General features: G+C 41.3%; 1 protein-coding gene across 3 annotated transcripts in view; it reads right to left on the bottom strand.

The window, feature by feature from the left end:
* The window catches only part of LOC306856269 (E3 ubiquitin ligase RNF121-like), a 113,010-nt gene that overhangs the window by 24,789 nt on the left and 63,415 nt on the right, over positions 1–24,806 (bottom strand). For 2 of the 3 annotated variants that reach the window (XM_079395427.1, XM_079395428.1), the window contains one exon: positions 19,357–19,464. The exons of the other annotated variant lie outside the window; for it this stretch is intronic. In XM_079395427.1, coding sequence (XP_079251553.1) covers positions 19,357–19,464 — 108 coding nt within the window. The remainder of the gene's footprint in view (positions 1–19,356; positions 19,465–24,806) is intronic. 3 annotated transcript variants of the gene reach the window in all.

Below are 24,806 nucleotides of genomic sequence, written 5' to 3' on the forward strand. Positions count from 1 at the left end.
GATAAGGAGATTTAGGGCAGGAAATCGGCCAGCCAGTCAAATGCAGATACTGGGAGGGGGAGTCTTAACTCCTACTAAGGAATGTGGCTGTCTTGAAATTATTTTGTGTGTGTCCTGCTCTACAAGGCATTACAAGAATTTAAAATGTGTGTGAGAGAGAGAGAGAGATAAACTCAAGCTCAGGTGAGTATCACTCTTATTCAAGTGTCAGAGGAGGAAAACAGTCTTTTCTTCCAACAAACTGGTAAGCACAAATCGTATAAACTCTAACAAGCCAAGAAACAAGGTAGTTAACAGGTAAATAAAACACAGGAGAAGAGGTCCATAAACTTCAAAGCCAGACAAAGAATGACTGAAACCGCTGTGCTTTTGTACTATGATCATTGATTGAGTTTGGGTGATTTTCATCAGTAATCTGGGGAGCATGATCTTGTGAGGGAGTGCGGAGGTGAGTGAGAGAGTGAATAGATCATGCAGAGTGCAAGTGACAGTTCAATTCAGGTAGCCAGGGTATATCCCACAGATTAGATGGCCAATAGGATGGAACAAGTAGCTGAAGTGATCTCAAGAGGTCCAGGCAGGCAGAGAGGGTCAGGCAGAACTTGTGGAGTGCCGAGATTATCTAGAGTGCCATCTGGAATGTCAGCAGAACAGGGAACATCTTGAGTACTGGCTGTCTGGTAGGCATCCGGTTTGCCTGAGATGGTTGTATCTGGAGGAACAACAGAACTGAAAGCATCTGGAGAACCGACATAACTGAGAGTGTCTGGAGAGCTGGCAAAACTGAGAATGTCTGGAGAACTGGCTGGCTTGCTAATGTCAGGAGTGCCGGCTAAATTGCAGTTGACCTAATGTCACATGGAGACTTCTAAGGCAACCTTCAAAGCTGGGACGGAGGAACTAGAACCAGCCTCCTCAGCAGAGATGATGGGGCTAGGATTGGCTTCTAAAAAAATTATGCGTATACAGAGAAACCCGTCTTCGTGAGGACGGGGCCTAAAACTCACCTGCTTGTAGCTTCCCAGTAACCCTTCAGACCTTGATTAGCTTGTTCAGGTGTGTTTGATACGGGTTGAAGCAAAACTCTGCAGGGCTGCGGCTCTCCAGGACCGACATTCGCAACCCCTGAACTAAACATATGGCAACGACAAGCTGGGACATTTGGTTTAGGATTACAAGAAAGATACATTTAAAATAAAACAGGCATGTGGTCAGAGAAGGTAGCATCAAATACCTCAATTTTACAAACAGGTAAACCATACGACAAAACCAGATCTAATGTATGCCCACGCTCATGTGTACGGCTATTCACAACTGTGCCAAGTTAAACACCAGTGTGAATGGTAATTTAGACTGAGAAGGTATAACACAAATTAAAAGAGGGTTGAGTCCCCTTTAAATTTCAGTTACAAGTCAATTCACTGACTTTTTTCTGACTTAGGAGCTCCAACCCATGTTTCTTAACTAAGAAAACTTAATTTTAAACTCTCAAAGTGCATTAGATAGAATAAATTAACTTTAAAAAATTTAAAATATTTTCCCAATTTTTAATGTGTCTATTTTTTCTTTTTAAATATCGCAATAAATATCATATCGTGGACTACATATCGCAATAATCATTACATCCCTTCAGTTTATGCACCAGTAAATCAAGCCAGTTACTAAACGGTCAACTACACATTGTTTCTCTTAGTAGTGTGAAAAAAAAATCTGTTATTTTAATTAGGATTAAATTATATACAGAAAGTGATCAAAGTATACGAAGTATCCCTTTATAATTGCTGTAGCTGAGTTTTTCAGTGATTAATTTCTGGACTCTCGCCATAACTCCCATTATAATCATTATAGACATTGTCTACACTCACACTGCACAATGAATCTCTTATTAGGGGTTCAAGCACAAAGTGCTGAAACCCTATTGTAAATGTTAATATTTTTATTATTATTATTCTTCCCTAAAACTGATCGTGCAGAACAAACCGTAAGGGCTAGAGAGCTGAAACTTGGTCAGATGGTAGTAGTCCAGCCTTCTTATCAGATACCAAGGCTCGCCCCAATCGGCCTATGGGGGGCGCTACAGCGAACAAAAATGCGAAATCGCTCATAGCCCTAAACCGCTTGTCGTAGACTCAAAAATTTTTGGAATCCTTGGGTCAAGGCGGGCAAAAGCCTAAAAAAATCTGATTCATGCTGCGAGGTACGGTCAAAAACCTACTTTTGCGAACTAGTCCTAGGTTTTTCGCCCAATCTGAACCAAACCAGTTCAGAAAAATTCTCTGGACAGTGAATATCAATAATTATCAAAAAAAAAGTTGAAATTTCGACTCCCTGTCACAATGGGGCGCCAAAACATTCTAAAGCGGAGGGCCAATTTTACGAAAAAGGCTATAACTCGTGAACAAAATGAGATATCTTCAAACTCGGTACACATCAGCTCAATCTTTGGTCAAATAAAAAAAAATTGTGAAGCTCTGCCACTTGGTGGCACTATAAGATGGAAAAAACATAAAAATGGCTATAACTACGCAAGCGTTAGTCCAATTGACCTGAAAATTGGTATTCAGTGTCTTTCCCATGTGCCATAAGTGCCTATGAGGACATTGACGTATCTAAAAAACATTGAGCACCTATTAGACAAGGTCAACGGTGGTTGATCGGAACGAAACTCGGTGGGCATGTTTGACCCATGGCCCTAAAGGTCTGTAAGAATTTTGAAAGAAATCGGCTACTAGTTCGCGCTAATGAGATTTTTTGGCACTGTAATCACGTGGTGTTTTAGCCATCCACACAATATGCATATCATTTGTCAAATTTTGCCTCAAGAACCGTTGCTGTCAATCAAATTGTTCATTAGATATTCGTAAATATGTGAAAAACCTTCTTTTGCGAACTAGTCCTAGGTTTTTTGCTCAATCTCGATCAAACCACTGCAGTAATATTCTCTGGACTCTCTAGATCAATAATTATCAAAAAAAATGTTGAATTTTCTTCTTTGGTTACCTTTAAGGGGGTCATTAAAAGGGGGCGTGGTCAAATACAAAAACTCAAAACTTTACAAAACTTGGTGAAAACGTATCAGATTACTCTGAACAAGCATGCAAAGCTTAATGGAGATTGGACCATAGGTGGTGCTATAACAGTGAAAAAGCACTCACAAAAACCAATATTTCTACAGAAAATGACCTCAACATGTAGAACATGTTCATATATTCACACAAACACTAGATCTTCATATCATATGATATATCTCCTCATTCTAAGCAACTTTGCCTCTGGGACTAATGCTGTCAATCAAGTTGTTCATGACATATTCTCAATTATGTTAAAAACCTACTTTTGCGAACTAGTCTCTGTTTTTTTGCTCAATCTCTATCAAACCACTGTAGTAATATTCTCTGGACTCTCTAGATCAATAATTATCAAAAAAATATTGAATTTAGTCCTTTGGTTAGCTGTAACGGGGTCATTAAAAAAGGGGTGTGGCCAAATATACCCAGAAGCCTATAAAACCTAAACGAAAACTCGAATTGAAAACATGTGTCAGATGACTCTTAACAAGCATGCAAAGTTTCATGGAGATTGGACCATAGGTGGCGCTATAACAGTGAAAAAGGTCTCTAAAACAGTAGTTCTATAGTAAATTACCTCACATTGCAATAAAATGTTCATAATATTCACTTATACACTATATCTTCATATCATACAATAGATCTCATTCTGATCAACTTTGCCTCTAGGATCACTGCTATCAATCAAACTGTTCTTTAAGTATTTGAGATTATTTTAAAAAACCTACTTCTGTGAACTAGCCTCAGTTTTCAACTCAAAATCAATCAAATCAATGCAGAACTATTCTCTAGACTCTCTAGGTCAATAATTATCAAAAAAAGTTGAACATTTGCATTTGCACAACTATAAATCGATCATTTTATAATATATTCTTTACATAGTGTACCCAAAGGCCTATGAATCCTAAAAGAAAGCCCTCAAATTCTCAAATCTGTGTAAAATGATGCATAATTCATTCTAAACAAGCATCCAAAATTTGAAGAGAGATTGGGCAAAAAAATAACAATATAATAGTTGTAAAGGTTAAAAACACAGTGTTGTGTGAGAAATTGCAATTTATAACCACTAGATGGCAGCGGAAGACCACTAATGGGCTCATTCAACTAATTCAGTGGTTCTCAAACCTGTCCTGGAGTACCCCCAGCCCTGCACATTTTGTTTGTCTCCCTCATCTATCACACCTGATTCAACTCATCAGCTCATTAGTGGAGACTGCAAGACCTGAAGTGTATCTGCAACAAAGTGAATCTGTGTGTCTGTATTAGCATGTTTACTGTGCATTAAGTATTATTAAACCTTTCATTTCTGTGTATGTGTGTTTGTATGCTTACTGTTTATTAAGTATTTTTAAACCTTTAATTTCTCCCTGTGTGTGTGTGTTTATGTGACAGAGAGAGAGAGAGAAATACGGTGTTAATGAATTCTCCATTGTGAATGTGTTCTATTGTCAGCCCTGCATTTCACGTTGGCCTAGACCTTAACAGCATAAAATTCATGAAGGCATTAAAGTGCTTAAACCTGCATGGAGTGCTCTTCTAACGAGTTGGAGATCTGAATCAGGTGTGTTCAATAAGCAAGGCAGCGCACAGCAGAAGGTCTCCAGTAATGGAGCGGAGAATCGCAATTTTATATCTACGACAACGTGTTTGTGTGTGTATGTATTAGCATGCTTACTGTGTATCAGTGTTGTTAAACCTTCCATTTCTGTCTGTGTGTGTGTGTGACAGAGAGAGAGAGAGAAATACGGTGTTAATGAAATCTCCATTGTGGATGTGTTCTGGTGTCAGACCTGCATTTCACATTATGCTACACCTTAACAGCATAGAAATCATAAAGGCCTTAAAGAGCTTGAACCCCGGTAATCGCTGCTTGCTGCTATATTTTACAATTGTGTTTGCACTGTTAGTTATGATGAAAGTGTTTGTGAAAGTGCAGAACTCGAGTTGTAATGATGAGATTCAGAGGTGGGTAGTAACAAGTTACATTTACTTCGTTACATTTACTTGAGTACATTTTTTGGGTAACTAATACTTTATTTTATTATTTTGAGTATATTTTAAAATGGGTACTTTTACTCTTACTCAAGTATATTTTTAGAGAAAAAACTGTACTTTTACTTCGTTACTGTGGGCGACTCTACTCTCGTTACTGTATCTTAATGCAATACAAGTTAAAAATCTTTCAGTTTATTCCAAACGCGCCGTCTACTTTTCTCTGGGCAATGAACGATGCCCATTCGCAAATGATTCATTCTTTTGAGTCGATTCTGTTTAAAGGCTTTATCAAACCAGTTGGCAAACCAGTGAATCGGTTCGCGAATCAGTTTGAATGATTCGTTCAGTTCCCTGCCGCACGCGCTGAGTCTCTGAAGCGGTTCTCACTCAGATAACAGAGAGTTTAAGAACATCAAGAGTGCTGAAGACGTGGCTTTGGATCTACAGTCAGTTGAAAGCAAATCTGCAAAGGCTTGTTTGCTAGAGCTATATGAAGATCTTTTATTAGATGAACACCGCGTGTGCTGTCTACTGTTCCACAGGTATAGGCCACGATACCACTATGACATTACCAGTTTGTTGTACATGTACCTTACATTAAATACAATGTATAATTTATACATTAAATAAGCTGTCACAGAGTATGAAATGAACACCCGCGGAACCCGCGTTAGCTCTACGCAGCGGCGCGCAGCCTGTTCTAGACACAATTAATATTCATATTTTTACAATATTTACGCTTGTTAAAATATAGGCTACATTTGTTTACATTTTGCAGAACAGAAGATCCGTCAATATGCATTTGTTTCGTTATGTTCAGAGCAGTCATGTGAGGTGTTTTCAGAGGTTTCAGTGTCAGAGGTTATAGGATAATACATAATTAATTTACTTTAAAACATAATTTAATTCAGTGATGCAAATCAGAATTTTCATCAGCTGTTACTCCAGTTTTCGGAGTCATATGATCCTTCAGAAATCATTATAATATATTGATTTATTACCAGTGTTGGAAACAGTTTTGCTGCTTAATATTTTTTGGAACCTGTGACATTTTGTTCAGTATTCTTTGATGAATAGAAAGCTAAAAAGAGCAGCACTGATAATAAATCAACATGATTTCTGAAGGATTATGCGACTCTGAAGACTGGGGTAAAGGCTGATGAAAATTCTGATTTGCATCACTGAAATAAATTACATTAATATATATATATATATATATATATATATATATATATTTTGAACGGCAGTGTGTGTGTGTGTGTGTGTATATACACATACACATTACATAAATGTAATCTATATATCTAAATAAAAATAGACTATATTCAGTACCTATATGATCCAAAGTAACTAGTAACTAACTACTTGAGTAGTTTTTTTTATCCAACACTTTTTTACTTCAGACTATTACTTTTACTTGAGTAAATATTTCTAGAAGTACTTTTACTTTTATTTGAGTACAGTTTTTGGGTACTCTACCCACCTCTGATGAGATTGCACTCATGACTGCATTCATGTGCTCAACAGTCTGTCATCAGCTACAATGCTCGTCGCTGCAACTTTTAATGTGATGGGAGTAGATCTAAATATAATACTATAATCATCACTTTTCATGATCAATCACAGAGTGGTTATTTACATTAAAATCTCACAGCACCTTCCAACAAAGCATTCAAATCAGAAGGCTAAAATCAAGGTAGAAAAGGGCCTTTTATTTCTAAATTATGACAATTTTTATGTAAAAATAATACTAACATTATAAGTGCACCAAAGGAAACATCATGAACTAATAATAATAAAAAAATGCAGTTCATAACTCCTTTAAAGCTGGCACATTGACAAATGCACTCTGCTTTATTATCGACCAAGAATGGCGCCGATGGCAGCTATTGTGCTTTGCTCTTCAGTGTTTGTACTGTTTTTGTTTGTTTTCCCTGTTTTTTGTTTTTCAAATACGATCAGTTTTACCAGGGATGACCTGCTGAACATTCGGCAGAGCACACCACAAAATCTTTTACCTTTTGCTGGACATTGTAGTTGGTGGAGCCGTAGCTATGGTCAAACGCTACAGGAGGCGCAAAAGGGGGAAGAGAGCCGGAGCACTTGTGAAGCTTCGTCAGCACAGATTTTGAACGGCGTTGCCTAGCATCCATCTGGCGAATCTCCGCTCTCTACCCAACAAAACGGACAAACTCCTTCTGCTCTCCCGGACAAACAAGGATTTGACAAACTCTGCTGCTCTGGGTTTACTCAGATGTTTCTAACTCTGCTCTCACTGATCTGATCACAGACACAGAACAACAACACCCAGACTCTGTTTTAATCATTCTCGGGGACTTTAATAAAGCAAATCTCTCCCGCGAACTGCCAAAGTACAGACAGCACATCGCATGTCCCACCAGAGACAGTAATATATTGGATCACGGTTACACAACAATAAAGCTTTAGGACTCTCTGATCACTGTTTGGTTCATCTTATACCGTCCTACAGGCAGAAACTTAAATCTGCAAAGCCTGTATTAAGATCTGTTAAAAGATGGACTAATGAAACAGAGCGGGATTTACAAGTCTGTTTCTCTCTCACTGATTGTGAGTGACTGTTTTTGAAGCCGCTGCCATCGATCTGGACAAGCTCACAGAGACTGTAACATCTTATATCAGTTTCTGTGAGGATATGTGCATTCCTAATAGGACACATCTAATCTACAACAATGACAAACCATGGTTCACTGCAAAACTCAGACAGCTCCGTCAGGCCAAAGAAGATGCTTACAGAAAGGGGGATAAAGTCTTGTACACACTGGAAAATATACACTGGAAAAGGAGATCAGAGTGGCAAAGAGGAATTATTCTGACAAGCTCAGGAAAAAATTATCTTCCAGTGATCCTGCTTCAGTGTGGATAGGAATGAAGGATATCACCAGTTACAACAAGTCACCACCCCCCAGCACTGTGGAGAATCAACACCTGGCAGACGACTTGAACAAGTTCTATTGACGTTTTGAAAGATCACCCCACACCCGCCCTGAACACCTCTCCACACAACCATTCACACCTCCAGCAACCCCTCTCTCCCCCACACCTACTATTCAAATCAGCGAAGACGACGTGTGCCAGGTCTTCAGGAAGAACAAAAGAAGGAAAGCACCAGGCCCAGACGGTGTGTCACCTACGATTCAAAACCTGTGCTGATCAGCTGGCCCCCATCTTCACACAGATCTTCAACAGATCACTGGAGCAGTGTGAATTCCCCTCATGCTTCAAATGCTCCATCATCATCCCCATCCCAAAGAAACCCAAAATTACTGGACTTAATGACTACAGACCTGTGGCCCTAACGTCTGTAACCATGAAATCATTTGAAAGACTGGCTTATCTGAAGGACATCACTGGACCCTTACTGGACCCCCTGCAGTTTGCCTACAGAGCAAAGAGGTCTGTGGATGATGCAGTCAACATGGGACTGCACTTCATCCTGCAGCATCTGGACAGACCAGGGACTTACGTGAGGATCCTGTTTGTAGACTTCAGCTCCGCTTTTAACACCAGCATCATGGAAACCCTTCAAAATAAACTAACCCAGCTCTCCGTCCCCACCTCCGTCTGGCAGTGGATCAACAGACAGACAGCAGACAGACAGACAGCAGCTAGTAAAGCTTGGTAAATTCACATCCAGCACTCGTACCATCAGCACTGGAGCTCCTCAGGGCTGCGTTCTCTCCCCACTGCTCTTCTACCTCTACACCAACGACTGCACCTCTAAAGACCCCTCTGTCAACCTCCTGAAGTTTGCAGACGACACCACACTGATCGGCCTCATCCAGGACGGTGACGAGTCTGCTTACAGACAGGAGGTTAAGGAGCTGTCTGTCTGGTGCAGTCTTAACAACCTGGAGCTTAACACGCTCAAAACTGTGGAGATGATAGTGGACTTCAGGAGAAACCCCCCTGCTCTCCCCAAACTCACCATCATGAACAGCACTGTGACTGCAGTGGAGTCATTCAGGTTCCTGGGCACCACCATCTCCCAGGACCTGAAGTGGGATATTCACATAGACTCCATTGTCAGGAAGGCCCAGCAGAGGTTGTACTTTCTTCGCCAGCTGAGGAAGTTCAACCTGCCACAGGAGCTGCTGAAACAGTTCTACTCCGCCATCATTGAATCCATCCTCTGCACTTCTATAGCTGTCTGGTTCAGCTCAGCTACCAAATCTGACCTCAAAAGACTACGGAGGGTAGTCTGGACTGCTGAGCGAATCATTGGTACAACCCTCCCCACTCTCCAAGAGCTGTACTTATCCAGAGTGAGCAAAAGGGCTGGTAAAATCACTCTGGACCCCTCACACCCAGCACACTCCATCTTTGAACTGTTACCGTCTGGTCAACGCTACATACCTCGACCAAACACAGGAACAGTTTCTTCCCTCAGGCAATCCATCTCATGAACACTCAACAATAAACGTGGAACACACAACTATAATACACTATCCATTCACCACACTCACTAATTTGATTTTTATTTTCTCATTTCTAATTTGCACATACTTGACCTGTACATACATAGTTGTCTATATTATATATTGTGTTTTTGCTGCTTTGTACATTGCCTATTTGGTTATTTGTTGTTATTCTTTTATTATCTGTGTCCTGTTGCTGTCTTTCTGTTGCACTGTGGAGCTTTTGTCAAACAACAAATTCCTTGTATGTGTAAACATACTTGGCCAATAAAGCTCATTCTGATTCTGATTCTGGCTCTAAAATTTTAACCACCTCAGAAGTGCATTCTTGGGCTGGAATGGGATCAGGAATGGATTCTTGGTGTGGAGCAGACATGTAGATTGGAGCAGATGTGTAAGGCATGAAACAGGTAAGGGATTCCTTATTAGAAGGGGACAGACATAGAACTGCTGAGCTTGGCTTCCTGGCCCTTCGGACAGACATGGGATTTATCCACAGCACCCAATCCAGAATGTCCAATCCAATCCAAAACAAATCAATGAGGTACCACTCATCCCAAGATGTATATTCCAAGAATTCTTTCACATATGATTCAATCTCATGGCTGTTCTGATAGATGGAGTACAAAATACTTTCGGCTAAATCTCTCTGGACTAAATTGCTGTGTACTTGAAGCTGTAGTCCCTGCTGAGTTAATCTTTTTAGGTCTGACTTTCTGCAATCTCTGGAAGAGATTATGGAAGAGGGCCTCTGCTCTTTCGAGGGCTGTGGGTAAACCCCGGAGGGGAATTAACTTGCAGGCTTTGGAGAATCTGTCAACTGCAACAAGTATGGAGGTATAACCTTCTGACTTGGGGAGATCTGTGAGGAAGTCGACCCCGACGTGGGACCAGGGGCGACGTGGAATGGGTAATGGGACTAAATTTCCGGCGCAGACTGAGCATCCACGAACGTACTGGGAGACATACTGGGCCACCAGTACCGAGCTTGGAGGAGCGAGAGAGTACGTTGGCTGCCCGGGTGTCCAGAGCCCGGGGAAGCATGCAGGGAGCCCAGAAGGGAAGTCCTCAAGGAAGTGGGCACGTAGGTTTTGCCCTCCGGGCTTCCCAGCGGAGCCGGTTTGGTGATGGAGGCGATGCGGATCTGTTCATCAAGGGCCCACCGGATGGGGCTCACAAGGACGGCTGAAGGGAGTATGGGTTCAAGTGTGGAGGGTTCGTTGGGGGCATGGATACGTGAGAGGGAATCTGCCTTGACATTCTTGTCACCGGGTCGATACGTGATGGAAAACTGGAACCGGGTGAAGAAGAGGGCCCAGCAAGTCTGCCGGATGTTTAACCTCTTAGCACTTTGGAGATATTCCAGGTTTTTGTGGTCAGTGATGACTGTAAAGGGGTGTTGAGCTCCCTCCAGCCAGTGTCTCCATTCCTCTTGCGCCAGTTTAATGGTGAGCAGCTCCCAATTTCCAATATCGTAGTTCCGCTCCACTAGGGAAAGCTTCCTGGAGAAGTAAGCGCAAGGGTGAAGTCAGGGAGGCTCTCTGTGGTATTGAGACAGCATTGCTCCCACGCTGGTGGTGGAGGCATCCACTTCCACTATGAATGGGATTTTGGGTTTGGGATGGGAGCAGTGCAGAAGGCCTCCTGGAGCTTCTTGTAGGCAGCTCGAGCTTCGGAGTTCCAGGACAGAGACTTGGGTTTCTGACAGAGCATGGAAGTGAGAGGGGCTGATAGGAGACTGAAGTTCAGAATGAACCTCCGGTAGAAATTTGCGAAGCCGAGGAATCATTGCAGTTCCTTTACTGACTGAGGCTGGGGCCAGTCCCAGATGGCTTGGACCTTCCCCTGGTCCATCTGGATCCCATCCACACTGAGGATGTAGCCAAGGAACTGGACCGTGGGGCGGTGGAACTCACACTTCTGGAGTGTCAGGTAGAGGAGGTGTTTCCTGAGTTGGCGTAGGACCTGCGTCACGTGATGGCGATGTTCAGCCATGTTCCGGGAGTAGATCAGAATATCGTCTATGTACACGATGACAAACCGGTGGAGGAACTCCCGGAACACCTCGTTCATAAACCCCTGGAAGACGGACGGAGATTTGGAAAGGCCATATGGCATGGTCCGATATTCATAGTGGCCTGAGGGGGTAATGAACGCCGTCTTCTACTCGTCACCTTCCCGGATACGAACGAGGTTATTGGCGCTCTGCAGGTCCAGCTTCGAGAAGATGTGGGCCCCACGGAGTTCCTCGAGGGCAGCCGGGACCAGGGGAAGAGGATAAGGGAGCTTGACAGTGTGATCATTGAGGGTCCGGTAGTTGATGCAGGGCCGCAAGCCTCCATCCTTCTTGCCCACGAAGAAGAAGCTAGAGGCCGCCGGAGAGGTGGAAGGGTGAATGAACTGTTGTTGGAGAGCCACCTTGATTTAATCCCTCCATCGCCTTGCGCTCCGGGATGGACAGGGAGTATACTCGACCCTTGGGGAGTATAGCTCCAGGCAGTAGGTTGATGGCACAATCCCATGGCCGGTGCGGTGGTAACTTCGTGGCTTTGACACATCCTGGAACACCAGGTAGTCAGATGGGATCGTCGGAACCTCACGAGGTTCGGGGCTCTCCACTAGGGTGGAATCAACTTGGAGCTTCAGGTTACAGGGACATTGGAGAGACAGTTTTGGATGCAGGTTTTACTCCATCGGAGGATCTCGCTGGTATCCCATCTGACTTCGGGGGAATGTTGAGATAGACAGGGGTGTTCCAGGATGATATCGACGGTGGGTCCCTCCAGTACCAGAAAGGAAATCCTCTCCTGATGAAGACAGCCTACTTGCAGAATGATCGGTTGAGACCGGAACTTGATGTGCCCATGCCCGAGCGGTTTTCCCTGTATGGTCTCTATCTTCAGCTCAGCCTGTCTCTGGCAGGGTAAATCAAGCTGTTTTAGGAGGGCTTGTGAGATGAAATTGCCTGAGGATCCCGAGTCCACGAGGGCGGGTACGCTGGGCGTGGGGGTGAGAGAGGCACACCTGAATGGGCACAGCCCCGTGGCGAGACGTCGGGCACGCTCAGTGTGTGAGAGGCGATTATTATCCATTTGCATAGGTTCTGGTACCGGAGGACAGGCAGCTGGTGAGGATGGAGAATGAGCGGTTATGTCCAGCTGACAAGCCGTGAGACGTTGGGAGATCTTAACGGCCTTCTGCATAAAGCTCTCCAGACCGACAGTGTCATCATAGATTGCCATCTGGGCTCTGATCTGTGGATCCAAGCCCTGACGGTAGGCAGTGAGTAGCGCTGCCTCGTTCCATCCACACGAGGCCGCCAGAGTCCAGAACTGCAGAGTATAGTCACTGGCCGAAGAATCTCCCTGACGGAGGCGGATGAGTTGGTCGGAAATGGAGAGCGAGCCGGTGGATAGGCCGAAGACCTCCTTGAAGTGGGAAGAGAAAGCATCGAAAGAGTTAATTATAGTGGTCTAGGAGTTCCAGATGCTCGTGCCCAGAGCAATGCCCGTCCGGTTAGCAGGGAGATCAGCAAGGCAACTTTAGCCCATTCGCTGGAAAATTTATGGGATTGCATCTCTATGTAGAGTGAAACTTGGAGTAAAAAAACGCTACATTCAACCACCTCACCCGAATAGTTTGCAGGGATGGCCATGGGACTGGCAGAGGCAGACTGAGGGTGTGTGACCGGAGAGAGAGCTGTTTGAAGAGCGCTGACCAGCTCTTCGAGGGAATCCGCAGCAGCGGGGTTCGGGAACTCCATCTCCGGTCATCGGTTCTGGTCTGGTCTTCTGTCAGCAGACAGACACAGGACACAGAGGTAAGTGCAATACAATCAACAGGTTTATTGAGTAGTAGCAGAGGGGAATGAGATGAGCAGAATGTCCAGGTAAGCAGGCGGGGAATGGGAATGTCTCTAGGGGCTTATCTGAGTGTGAATGTCCTTTTTCCTTTTCCAGGGGATCCGGAGGTAACAGTGGAGCGTGGAGACGGTGGAGAACTGGAGCGGTGAAGAACAGGGACAGGAAAACTGGAGCAACTGGTAAGTAGACAAAAGGTAAGTGGGTCAGGTTAGTCAACATGGAAAGTTTGAGACCAGACAGTGAGTGAACGGGAGGAGTGCAGGGATATAGTGCTGCTGATTAGTGCTGACAGGTGGCGGTGATCAGAAATCAGGGGATTGGGATCTGGTGAGTGTTGTTGGTGGAGACTGCGGTGACTCTCTGACAGTAATATTGGTCTTGGGTGTCCCCAGAATGTGTCTGTCAAGTTTCAGCTCAAAATACCAGCTGGAAAAATGTCATATGTCATTTGTGGGGACTTTTTTGTGTTCTAAAAAAAAAAAAGAGCTGTTTTGGTGAGTATTACTTTAAATGCAAATAAGCTGTATCCAGAAGAGGGCATAGCTATCCGTCTCTCTGCATTGCACATCTACAGCAATAAACAGCCGTAGAAGCAACATGACAGAGCAGGAGAACCATTGTTCAGCCATAGATATGGGAAGTCAAATGCAGTGAAAGTGGGATGAAACCGCATGATGTTACAGAGCTCGCATCACGCTGACCGGTCATCCGCGCAGTTCAATGGACCGAGCCGCGCAACCGCACTACCGAATGAACATCGGTGCTAACTAATCTCACAAGCACGGCGATGATCAATTAAAATACTTCAATAATGTACGCACACAAACACGGTTAAAACTCTAAGCACTGTAACGACCTGACATTCACAAAGCAGTCTGGCGTGAAATGATTTGCACACACATAAATGTATTTAGGTAGATTTTGAGGCGCATTACCTTGAAAAATGAAAGTAATCCACTGCATCCACAGCAGCTCAGATGTTGGGAGAAAATGAAGACTCTTGTGTTCAGTCTTACATCCAAACACAGAACAAAGGGATTGCTTGAGACACTGTTGACATTACAGCTGCTCGAGAGCGGAGAAAATGGAGGACAGCGAACAACCGCTGAGGGCGGAAAGTGCTGTGCTGTCAATCAAACCCCATGGCCTGGCCCTATGCAATGTGATGTCATATTGCATAGAGAATCAAAACAGCAGGCCAAGTGAGACTGATTTGGATTATAGGGGATTAAAAAATGAGGAGTGGGTGGATTTTTTTATTATTGTAGGTTGGTTGTGTTCACAAACTGCCAACACACATTTACGCCCAAACACCATGTAAAAGTGGATTTTGCATAATAGGTGCCCTTTAAAGCCTGTGTTATATGTTTCGCGTGTGCAATCCCGACGCACACACGGACAGTATGGATGCGGACTACTTGTATTTACAGGTGCATCTCAAAAAATTTGAATATGGTGAAAAAGTGCATTTTTTCTTGTAACTTATTTCAAAAAGTGAAAGTTTCATACATTTTAGATTCATTACATGTAAAGTAAAACACTTCAAAAGTTGTTTCGTTTTCATTTTGATGATTAGAGCTTACAGCTCATGAAAGTAAAAAATCAGTATCTCAAAATATTAGAATATTTCCTAAGATCAATCAAAAAAAGGATTTGCAAAACAGAAAAGTTCAAGTTCTTTAAAGTATGTTCATTTATGCACTCAATACTTGGGTCGGGGCTCCTTTAGCACAAATTCCAGCATCAGTGAGGTATGGCAGGGAAGCGATCAGCCTGTGGCACTGCTGAAGCACTATTGAGCCTTCAGCTCGTCTGGATTGTTGGATTGACTGTTTCTCATCTTTCTCTTGAAAATATCCCATAGATTCCATATGGGCTTCAGGTCAGGCATGTTGTCTGGCCAATCAAGCACAGTAATATCATGGTCAGCAAAGCTGGAAAAGGAAATCAGCATCTCCATAAAGCTTGTCAGCAGATGGAAGCATAAAGTGCTCTAAAATCTGTGAACACACACCCGGAGCAGTGGGCAGCCATTTATGCTGCGGCGCCCAGGGAACAGTTGGGGGTTCAAGTGCCTTGCTCAAGGGCACCTCAATTGTGGTATTGAGGGTGAAGAGAGTGCTGTACATTCACTCCCCCCACCTACAATCCCTGCTGGCCTGAGACTCGAACCCGCAACCTTTGGTTTACGAGTCCGACTCTCTAACCATTAGGCCATGACTTCCCCATAAACACAATGGACCAACACCAGCAGACGTCACGGCACCCCAAATCATCACTGACTTCGGAAACTTCACACTGGACTTCAAGCAGCTTGGATACTGTGCCTCTCCAGTCTTCCTCCAGACCTTGATTTCCAAATGAAATGGAAAATTTACTCTTATCTGAAAAGAGGACTTTGGACCACTGAGCAACAGTCCAGTTCTTTTTCTCCTTAGCCCAGGTAAGATGCTTCTGACGATGTTTCTGTTTCAGAAGTGGCTTGGTAGCCCTTTTCCTGAAGATGTATGAGCGTGGTGACTCTTGATGCACTGACTCCAGCTTCAGTTCACTCCTTGTGAAGCTCTACCAAGTGTTTGAATCGGCTTTGTTTGACAGTATTCTCAAGCTTGCGGACATCCATGTTGCTTGTGCACATTTTCCTACCCAATTTCTTCCTTCCAGTCAACTTTGCATTTAATATGCTTTGATACAGCACTCCCTGAAGAGCCACCCCTTTCAGTAATGACCCTCTGTGACTTTGTGTCAATGATCGTCTTCTGGACCATTGCCAAGTTAGCAGTGTTCCCCATTACTGTGGTTTCAAAGAACAAGAGATACCCATAATTTATACTGTATGGATGGTCATTTATTGAAACTCAAATGTAAATATTCTAATATTTTAAGATACTGATTTTTGACTTTCATGAGCTGTAAACTCTAATCATCAAAATAAAAAATAAAAAAAGACTTTTGAAGTGTTTTACTTGATATATTTTACTAATGAATCTAAAATATGTGAAAGTTTCACTTTTTGAAATAAGTTACAAGACAAAATGAACTTTTTCACCATATTCTAATTTTCTGAGATGCACCTGTATACTACCGAAAGTGTATGCTGGTGATTTCATTGGTGATTTCAAATATGAAATGTAATCATAAGCTTGGTAAACAGTTTTGAAGAATTTGATATTTCCCCATTCAAAGAGATGGGAGCTGCACTTGCATGCCTGAAAGGCATTTCAAAGATGGCCTCCGAGTGAAATGACTTCTCTTAAAGGGACTTTGTGGTAAATTCCCTGGCTTACTGCACATTGGGACAGTGATCACTTAATTTCTGGTGACATGACTACGTAAAACGTCAATGGACAACTTAGTAGAAATCATCAATGGAATTAATAAACAACAGGCAGTACCAATTTCATTTTTATATTTTTTATTATCTTTAAACACATCGTTCTGTTACATGTTCTTACAACATTTCCGCCAAATATTATTTATAAATGTTAATTCGATGTGTTTATTACCTGTCTAGCGATGTGTGTTTATGTTGAAATGTACTAAAAAAAAAGGTTTGTCTTTTCAAATCTATCACGTGTCATTATATTTATCGAGTTGGCTCATGTGGTTTGTTTCACGCTTCAGAAATATGACGTTAATGGGAGCATATATTGAAACTTATTGAAGGCATGCAGCATGTATCCATGGCAACACTCAGCTGCATAGTGATAGTTAATGGTCCTCCCTGTGATTTCCTCAGACATGACATCAGGTTCTGAAAAGGAATTTTAACTTGTAGATTTGTAGACATTAGCTACTGTAACCACTGTGTATCTCGTAATGCTTATATTTTATGAAAAGTGTACCTTTTAAAAGGTTTGCTGAAGTTGTCTGTCGTGGATGGCTGCTGACTGTTTTGTGAACACTTTCAAAGCATGTAAAGCTGAAATGATTAAATGTATATAATATCGACAGATATTGAACTTAAATATTGGATGTCCATATAGTAAAATACACACTGAGGCACCTATGCGGCAAAAAGTCAATTTGGGACAGATATCTTCATATGTGCGCTAAACAACAGTCTTTACAAATCATTTTTCTATGGACAAACAATACTCCTAGATATAAAATCCCACCTTTAATAGCTGAGTATATTTACAGTACAAACCTAATGAACTATGAGGGCAAAAAAAAAGAAATTTTAAATGAAATTTCAATAATCACAATCGAGGTAAAGTGTTCAATTAATAAAGGTTTTGATTTTAGGTCATATATGTGTTCATTTTGTTGTTTTAGGTTAGAAAACAATGGGAAGAATTGACTTTGGACTAACGTGAAAGCTGACAATCACACACACACACACACAAACACATACATGGAAAGTATATGCATACCACACTTGAGTATGAAATCTGATTTATGTTGTATTTTTCTTACTTATTATTGTAGCACACAAATCTATACTCATGTGTCCACAATCCTTCATCACAAGGAAACATTAATAAATAAAATGGATTGTGATATGCTTCCTTCCCCCTAAATTAATCTGACCATGGATTACCTGTTTACTAAACACAAACATATATATATATATACACATATATGAGACAAAACTACAGAGTGTCACATTTTATTATTACCCGTTTCAACACATACATGTTTTATCAAATAAAAAGAACAGCACTTCATCCCACTCATTGATGCAAGCATAAGTATAAGGATCATTGCAGTTCCCTTTTTTTCTCCACATTTTTGCTTTCCCATCACTCAGATAAAGATTCATCTTTGTCTCATTGGTCCATAAACACAGTTCCAAAACTCTTCTGGCTCACCTTTTTGCTTTTTGTAAACTCTAATCTTGCCTTTCTATTTTTGGTGCTGGTCAGAGGTTTGCATCTTGCTGTGTAGCATCTGTAATTCTGTGTCAAATCTCCTGAGGACAGTAAATTGTCAGAGCATCACCCCAGCTTTCTGGAATTCTGGAAGTTGTTGGTGATTTTACAGACACGTCTTTTAGGGTTCATTTTCACAGCTTTTATGATTTGTCTGTCATCAACTACTGTTGTTTTCTCTGCCGATCAGGTCGTTGTTGGTTGCTGGTGTCGCTGGTGGTTTCAAAACTCTTGATTTCTCCATGCCCTTTGTTTTTGCTATAGCTCTAATTGAATTCCTCTTTTCTTTTAGCATCCAAATTGCTTGCTTTTCTCTCAAAGTCAGCTCCCCCATCTTCATCCTGGTTTGTGTGTGTCATCATCGATTGCAAGATTCAGAATACAGAAGTAATGGATATAACTGATACGACACATTCTCTGCTTTCAATAACTGAAGTATTAATGCAACAGGGTCACGCTTAGAAAGACCTGTGAGGCAACTATTCCAATACGTATGCTCACATTAGATAGGGGGATGAAACTCTAAAAGTGCTGAACTTCTTAGCTGGTAAAACGTGTGTTGAATCACCCAATAATAAAATGTGACATTCTGTAGTTTTGTCTGATATTCATCTTTTAATCATATTTGTAAATGTCTTGACTCCACAAACAACAAAGCCATTTTGTCTTTACTATTCCGATACTTATGGAGGGCACTGTATAATGACATACTTCGCATACTATTTAATATAAATTTACAGCAGCATTTTGCCAGTTACATCAACTCTTTTGTTGACCGATTAAAATAATGCATTTCAGATTTAATTAATAACATTATTATTATTATTTGAAACATTAAATAAATTATTTGTACTTTTTACTACATTTGTCACGTGACAGGACAATTTATTGACTACATTTATTATTAATAAATAAAATTAAGAATGAATAAAAAAGCAAATAGTGTTAAATATAACAAGAGATGGTGAACATTAGTTAGAGAATCCAAAACAAACACTTTAATAATAATACATTATGCTTTTAACCTGAAATCGATGTTTATAAAAACAACAACATCAAAATGATTCAGTGCTTTTAAACATGAAGCTTAACAACTCACCTAAATATAAGATTTATGCCAAAGAGGGTGAACATAACAACAGTATAGCCCACAATGCCTGTGGTGTAGCTGATCTTGTACAATAGGAGGAACCATTTGTAAACAAGCCTGTGTGGAGAGAAAGATAAAAGAGTAAAATCACCAAGATATGAATAACACCAAGAAATGCCTGAATACAGTATCACCCCATAAATAAAAAGAGAAAATAAATACAAAAATGTGTTTTACTCAGAGTAATTTACCCCCAAAATACATTTTCTAATTTACTTTGAATCATCTCTAAACTTTATGATTTTATTTTAACCTTTCTATAGACTCCTAAAACAGTAGAGCATGGCACTAACAACAGCGATGTTCAATTCTCAAGGAAAGCATGACTATACAAAATGTATATGCATGTCATCACTATTACATCCCTTCCCTTATAAGGAGCCTCAAACATTAGCATCTTAAACATTTTAACACACTGTTTTATATGATTGTACTCACATTGGCAGCACCCAACTATGACTACTACTGTTCAAAATAATGCATCCCATAGCGTCACTCACATTATTTTCTTTGAAATACAGTGATTTGGAACAAATATGTACTGTACGTACTGACCTTAATTCAACCTTATACCTTAATTCAAACCTATTGACACCACTTTGTTTATTTTTGAAGTGAACTTTTGTCTGTATGATGATTAAATTGACTGTTTTGGACTGACGCCTTGAACATTTGCTGTCAACGCTAATGTTTTTAAATCTAATATTCTAATATTAGTCAACACTAATATTTTGAATAGATGTCAATAGAGGTGAGGCTTCAATACGTTCAATACGACTTTGGTGAAGAAACAGCTGAGCACTTTAAAAATGTATTTAACTTAATTTAATAATAAATATTAATATAAAAATATAAATACATTTAAATCTAAGCTGTGACTTTGATAATCTTGTTTATTTCTGATATTTTTGTTTTGGCTAGTAGAAGTTCTGAATGGCAGGTAACTCAATTTAGTAGCCAAACTGGCGGGTGAGAAAAAAGAAAAAAAAAACATTAATTTCAAGAATATCACACAGGCAAAGGCGCTGAAGAATGAATTGGCCATTTGAATGAATGAATGACTCATTAAAAACAGTGACTTGTTACCATTAGGGGTGGCTCGATACCACTTTTTCAGAACCAATCCGATACCAAAAATTCTGAGTATCGGCAGATACCGATCCGATATCAGCGTAGTTTTTTTTAATCAGTGTACAATTTCTATACCTCAATATGTGTTGAACTGATCATCACTCTTTTGTGTGTTACACACAATCTACTAAATATAGACAACTTTCTTATAAAGAAAAAATTATAAACAGAAAAATTTGTGCTGTCAAACAATTAATCACAATTAATCCATAAAAAATTTAAGTTTTTGTTTACATATATGTGTACTGTGTTCATTTATTATATATATATACAGCGAGTAAAATAAGTATTGAACGTATTACCATTTTTCTAAGTAAATGTATTTCTAAAGGTGCTGTTGACCAGATGTCGGTAACAACTCAAGTAATCCATACATACAAAGAAAACAAAAATAAATTCAGAAATTAAGTTGTATAATAAAAGGGAATGACACAGGGAAAAATATTGAACACACGAAGAAAGGGAGGTGCAAAAAGCCATGGAAAGCCAAGACACCAACTGAAATCTATCAGTAATTAGAAAGCAATCCTGCCCTTAGTCAGTGGAAATTAATATTAGCTTGTTCATTCCCAACACCTACAGTAGCAGGATGGAGAAGATGAAACAAGGGTGGACATTTCAGAATCAGAATCAGAATCAGAAATAGCTTTATTGCCAAGTGTGTTTGCACACACAAGGAACTTGTCTTGGTGTTATGAGCTTCCAGTACAGAAAGTACAAACATAGTGCAGACAACATATAATTAAGGTGATAAAGAACACTAATGAAGAGAATATACAATAATTAAGAATAACAATAGTAATAAAAATAAAAATATACAGAAAAGAGACATGACCATAGACAGAACTGTGAATGTGCATGTGTCCTATGTACAGATGAAGGTTTGATGAGTTATTTACAGATATACAGTACCGGGGTGTGTTATGTGTTGTTCAGGTGGGATACGGCCTGGGGGAAAAAACTGTTCTTGTGTCTGGCTGTTCTGGTGCTCAGTGATCTGTAGCGCCGGCCAGAGGGCAACAGTACAAAGAGAGAGTGAGCTGGGTGTGAGGGGTCCAGAGTGACTTTCTTAGCCCTTTTCCTCACTCTGGAGGTGTAAAGTTCTTGGAGGCTGGGCAGAGGGGCACCGATAATTCTCTCAGCAGTCCTAACTGTCCGTTGTAGTCTTCTGATGTCTGTTTTGGTAGCTGAACCAAACCAAATAGTTATAGAAGAACATAGGACAGACTCGATGATTGCAGAGTAGAACTGTTTCAGCAGCTCCTGAGGCAGGTTGAACTTCCTTAGCTGACGGAGGAAATACAGCCTCTGCTGGGCCTTTTTCGCAATAGAGTCAATGTGATTGTCCCACTTCAGGTCCTGGGAGATGGTGGTGCCCAGGAATCTGAATGACTCTACTGAAGTCACTGTGCTGTTCATGATGGTGAATGGGGGGAGAGCAGGGGGGTTTCTCCTGAAGTCCACTGTCATCTCCACAGTTTTGAGCGTGTTCAGCTCCAGGTTTTTAAGACTGCACCAGACAGCCAGCTGCTCAACTTCCTGTCTGTAAGCAGACTAGTCACCGTCCTTGATGAGGCCTATGACTGTAGTGTCGTCCGCAAACTTCAGGAGCTTGACAGAGGGGTCCTTTGATGTGCAGTCATTCGTGTAGAGGGAGAAGAGCAGTGGGGAGAGAACGCAACCCTGAGGGGCACCAGTGCTGATGGTGAGAGTCCTGGATGTGAGTTTGCCCAGCCTCACTAGCTGCTGCCTGTCTGTCAGGAAGCTGGTGATCCACTGACAGATGGAAGAGGGCACAGAGAGCTGTCTCAGTTTGTCTAAGAGAAGGTCAGGTATGATGGTATTGAAGGCCGAGCTGAAGTCCACAAATAAGATCCTTGCATAATTCCCAGGTTTGTCGAGGTGTTGCAGGATGTAATGCAGTCCCATATTGACAGCGTCATCCACAGACCTGTTTGCTCTATAGGCAAACTGAAGAGGATCCAGCAAGGGTCTAGTGATGTCCTTCAGGTAGGCCAGGACCAGTCTCTCAAGTGACTTCATGACCACAGACGTGAGTGCGACAGGTCTGTAGTCATTAAGTCCAGTGATTTTGGGCTTTTTGGGGACGGGAATGATGGTGGAGCGTTTGAAGCAGCAGGGAACTTCACACAGCTCCAGAGATCTGTTGAAGATTTGTGCAAAGATGGGGGCCAATTGGTCAGCACAGACTTTTAGACAGGCAGGTGAAATACCGTCTGGTCCTGAAGCTTTCCTAGATTTCTGTTTTCTGAAGACCCGGTTCACATCCTCTACACAGACTTTAAACGCAGGTAGAATGGTGGGGGAGGGAGTAAGGGGGGTTGCAGGGGGGGAAGGTGAATGTGTGAAGTGCAGATCAGAGCGGGTGCTGGGTGTCAGTCTGGCCTTTTCAAATCTGCAGTAAAACACATTGAGATCGTCAGCCAGTTGTTGATTCTCCACAGACTGTGGTCAGAGATGATCAGAGAGCCCCAGAGCTGCCCGTGGGACAGAGTGATATGCATCTTTAATTATTGTGTAACAATGATCCAATATATTACTGTCTCTGGTGGGACATGTAACGTGCTGTCTGTATTTTGGCAGTTCGCGGGAGAGATTTGCTTTATTAAAATCTCCAAGAATGATTAAAAAAGAGTCCGGGTACCTTTGCTCTGTTTCAGATATTTGTTCGGCCAGCTGTTGCATCGCGGCGCTCACGCACGCGTCCGGAGGCACGTACACATTCACGAGAATGAAGGAGGAAAACTCTCGGGATGAATAGAACGGCTTACAGTTTATGAAGAAGGCCTCCAAATTAGGAGAACACATCTTCTTCAGAGTTGTTACATCTGAACACCAACCTTCATTTATGTAGAAACATAGTCCACCACCTCTCGTTTTCCCCGTTAGCTCCGTGATGCGGTCTGATCTGAACAGCTGATATCCCGGCAAATGAAGCATGTTATCCGGGATGTTTTCACTCAGCCAGGTTTCAGTGAAGCACAATGCAGCAGAGTTTGAAAAGTCCTTATTTGTGTGGGTGAGGAGAAGTAGTTCATCCATTTTGTTAGGAAGGGATCGGAGATTCGCTAGATGAATGCTTGCGAGCGCAGTTCGGAAGCCGCGTTTGCGGAGTTTAACCAGCGCGCCGGCGCGCTTCCCTCTTTTCCGTCTGAGCGCGCATTTGACTAGGACCGCTGCCCCTCCGACCAAAACATCCAACAAGCGTCTGAATAATCAAAAACCGGAAAAAAAATTGTCCGGTGTGTGTTGCCTTATGTCCAGTAGTTTGTCTCTGGTAAAACTGACAGTAAGAGAATGACTAAACACAGAACGAACAAACAAAAACAACAAAAGTACGGGAGCGTTCCACACCACAGCAGCCATACGCGGCGCCATCTTAAGTTTTACCATCTTGCATTTTGGCGCCATCTTGCATTTTAGCAAGACAATGATCCCAAACACAGCCAAGAAAACTCTCAATTGGTTTCAGAAAAAGAAAATGCTGCTGCTAGAATGGCCCAGCCAATCACCTGATTTGAATCCAATAGAAAATAAGAACTAAAGATCAGAGTTCATAAAAGAGGCCCACAGTACCTTCAAGATTTGAAAACTGTGGAAGAATGGGACAAAATCACCCCCGAGCAATGCATGCGAATAGTTTCTCCATACAGGAGGCGTCTTGAAGCTGTCATTACCAACAAAGGCTTTTGCACAAAGTATTAAATTAAATAAATTTCAGTAGTTCAATACTTTCCCCTGTGTCATTCCATTTTATTACACAAATTAATTTCTGAACTTATTTGTATGTATGGATTACTTGGGTTATTATCAACATCTGGTGAAAATGTCATGTCAACAGCACCTTTAAAAATATATTCACTGGGAAAAACGGTGACGTGTTCAATACTTATTTTACCTGCTGTACACACACATGCATGTATATATTTCAGAAAAATATGTTCTGTTTATATATTAAATATATTTATAAATAATATAAATTATATGAATATAAATATAGACATGTAAATATTTTCAAAATATATACTGTATTTGTGTATTTAAATATACATAATAAATATACACAGAACACACACACATATTATGCAAACAAAAACTTTTAATTTGTATGCGATTAATCGTTTGACAGCACTAGAAAAAATATATATAATCATAATCTATGACAAAAATACTATTATAAACTAGGTTAGTGGATAATTCAGTAGCAAAAGTTACTCTAGAAAAACGATGAGTGCACAATAATTAAA

This window comes from Barbus barbus (genome assembly GCF_936440315.1).
Source record: "Barbus barbus genome assembly, chromosome: 36".
Taxonomy (NCBI): domain Eukaryota; kingdom Metazoa; phylum Chordata; class Actinopteri; order Cypriniformes; family Cyprinidae; genus Barbus; species Barbus barbus.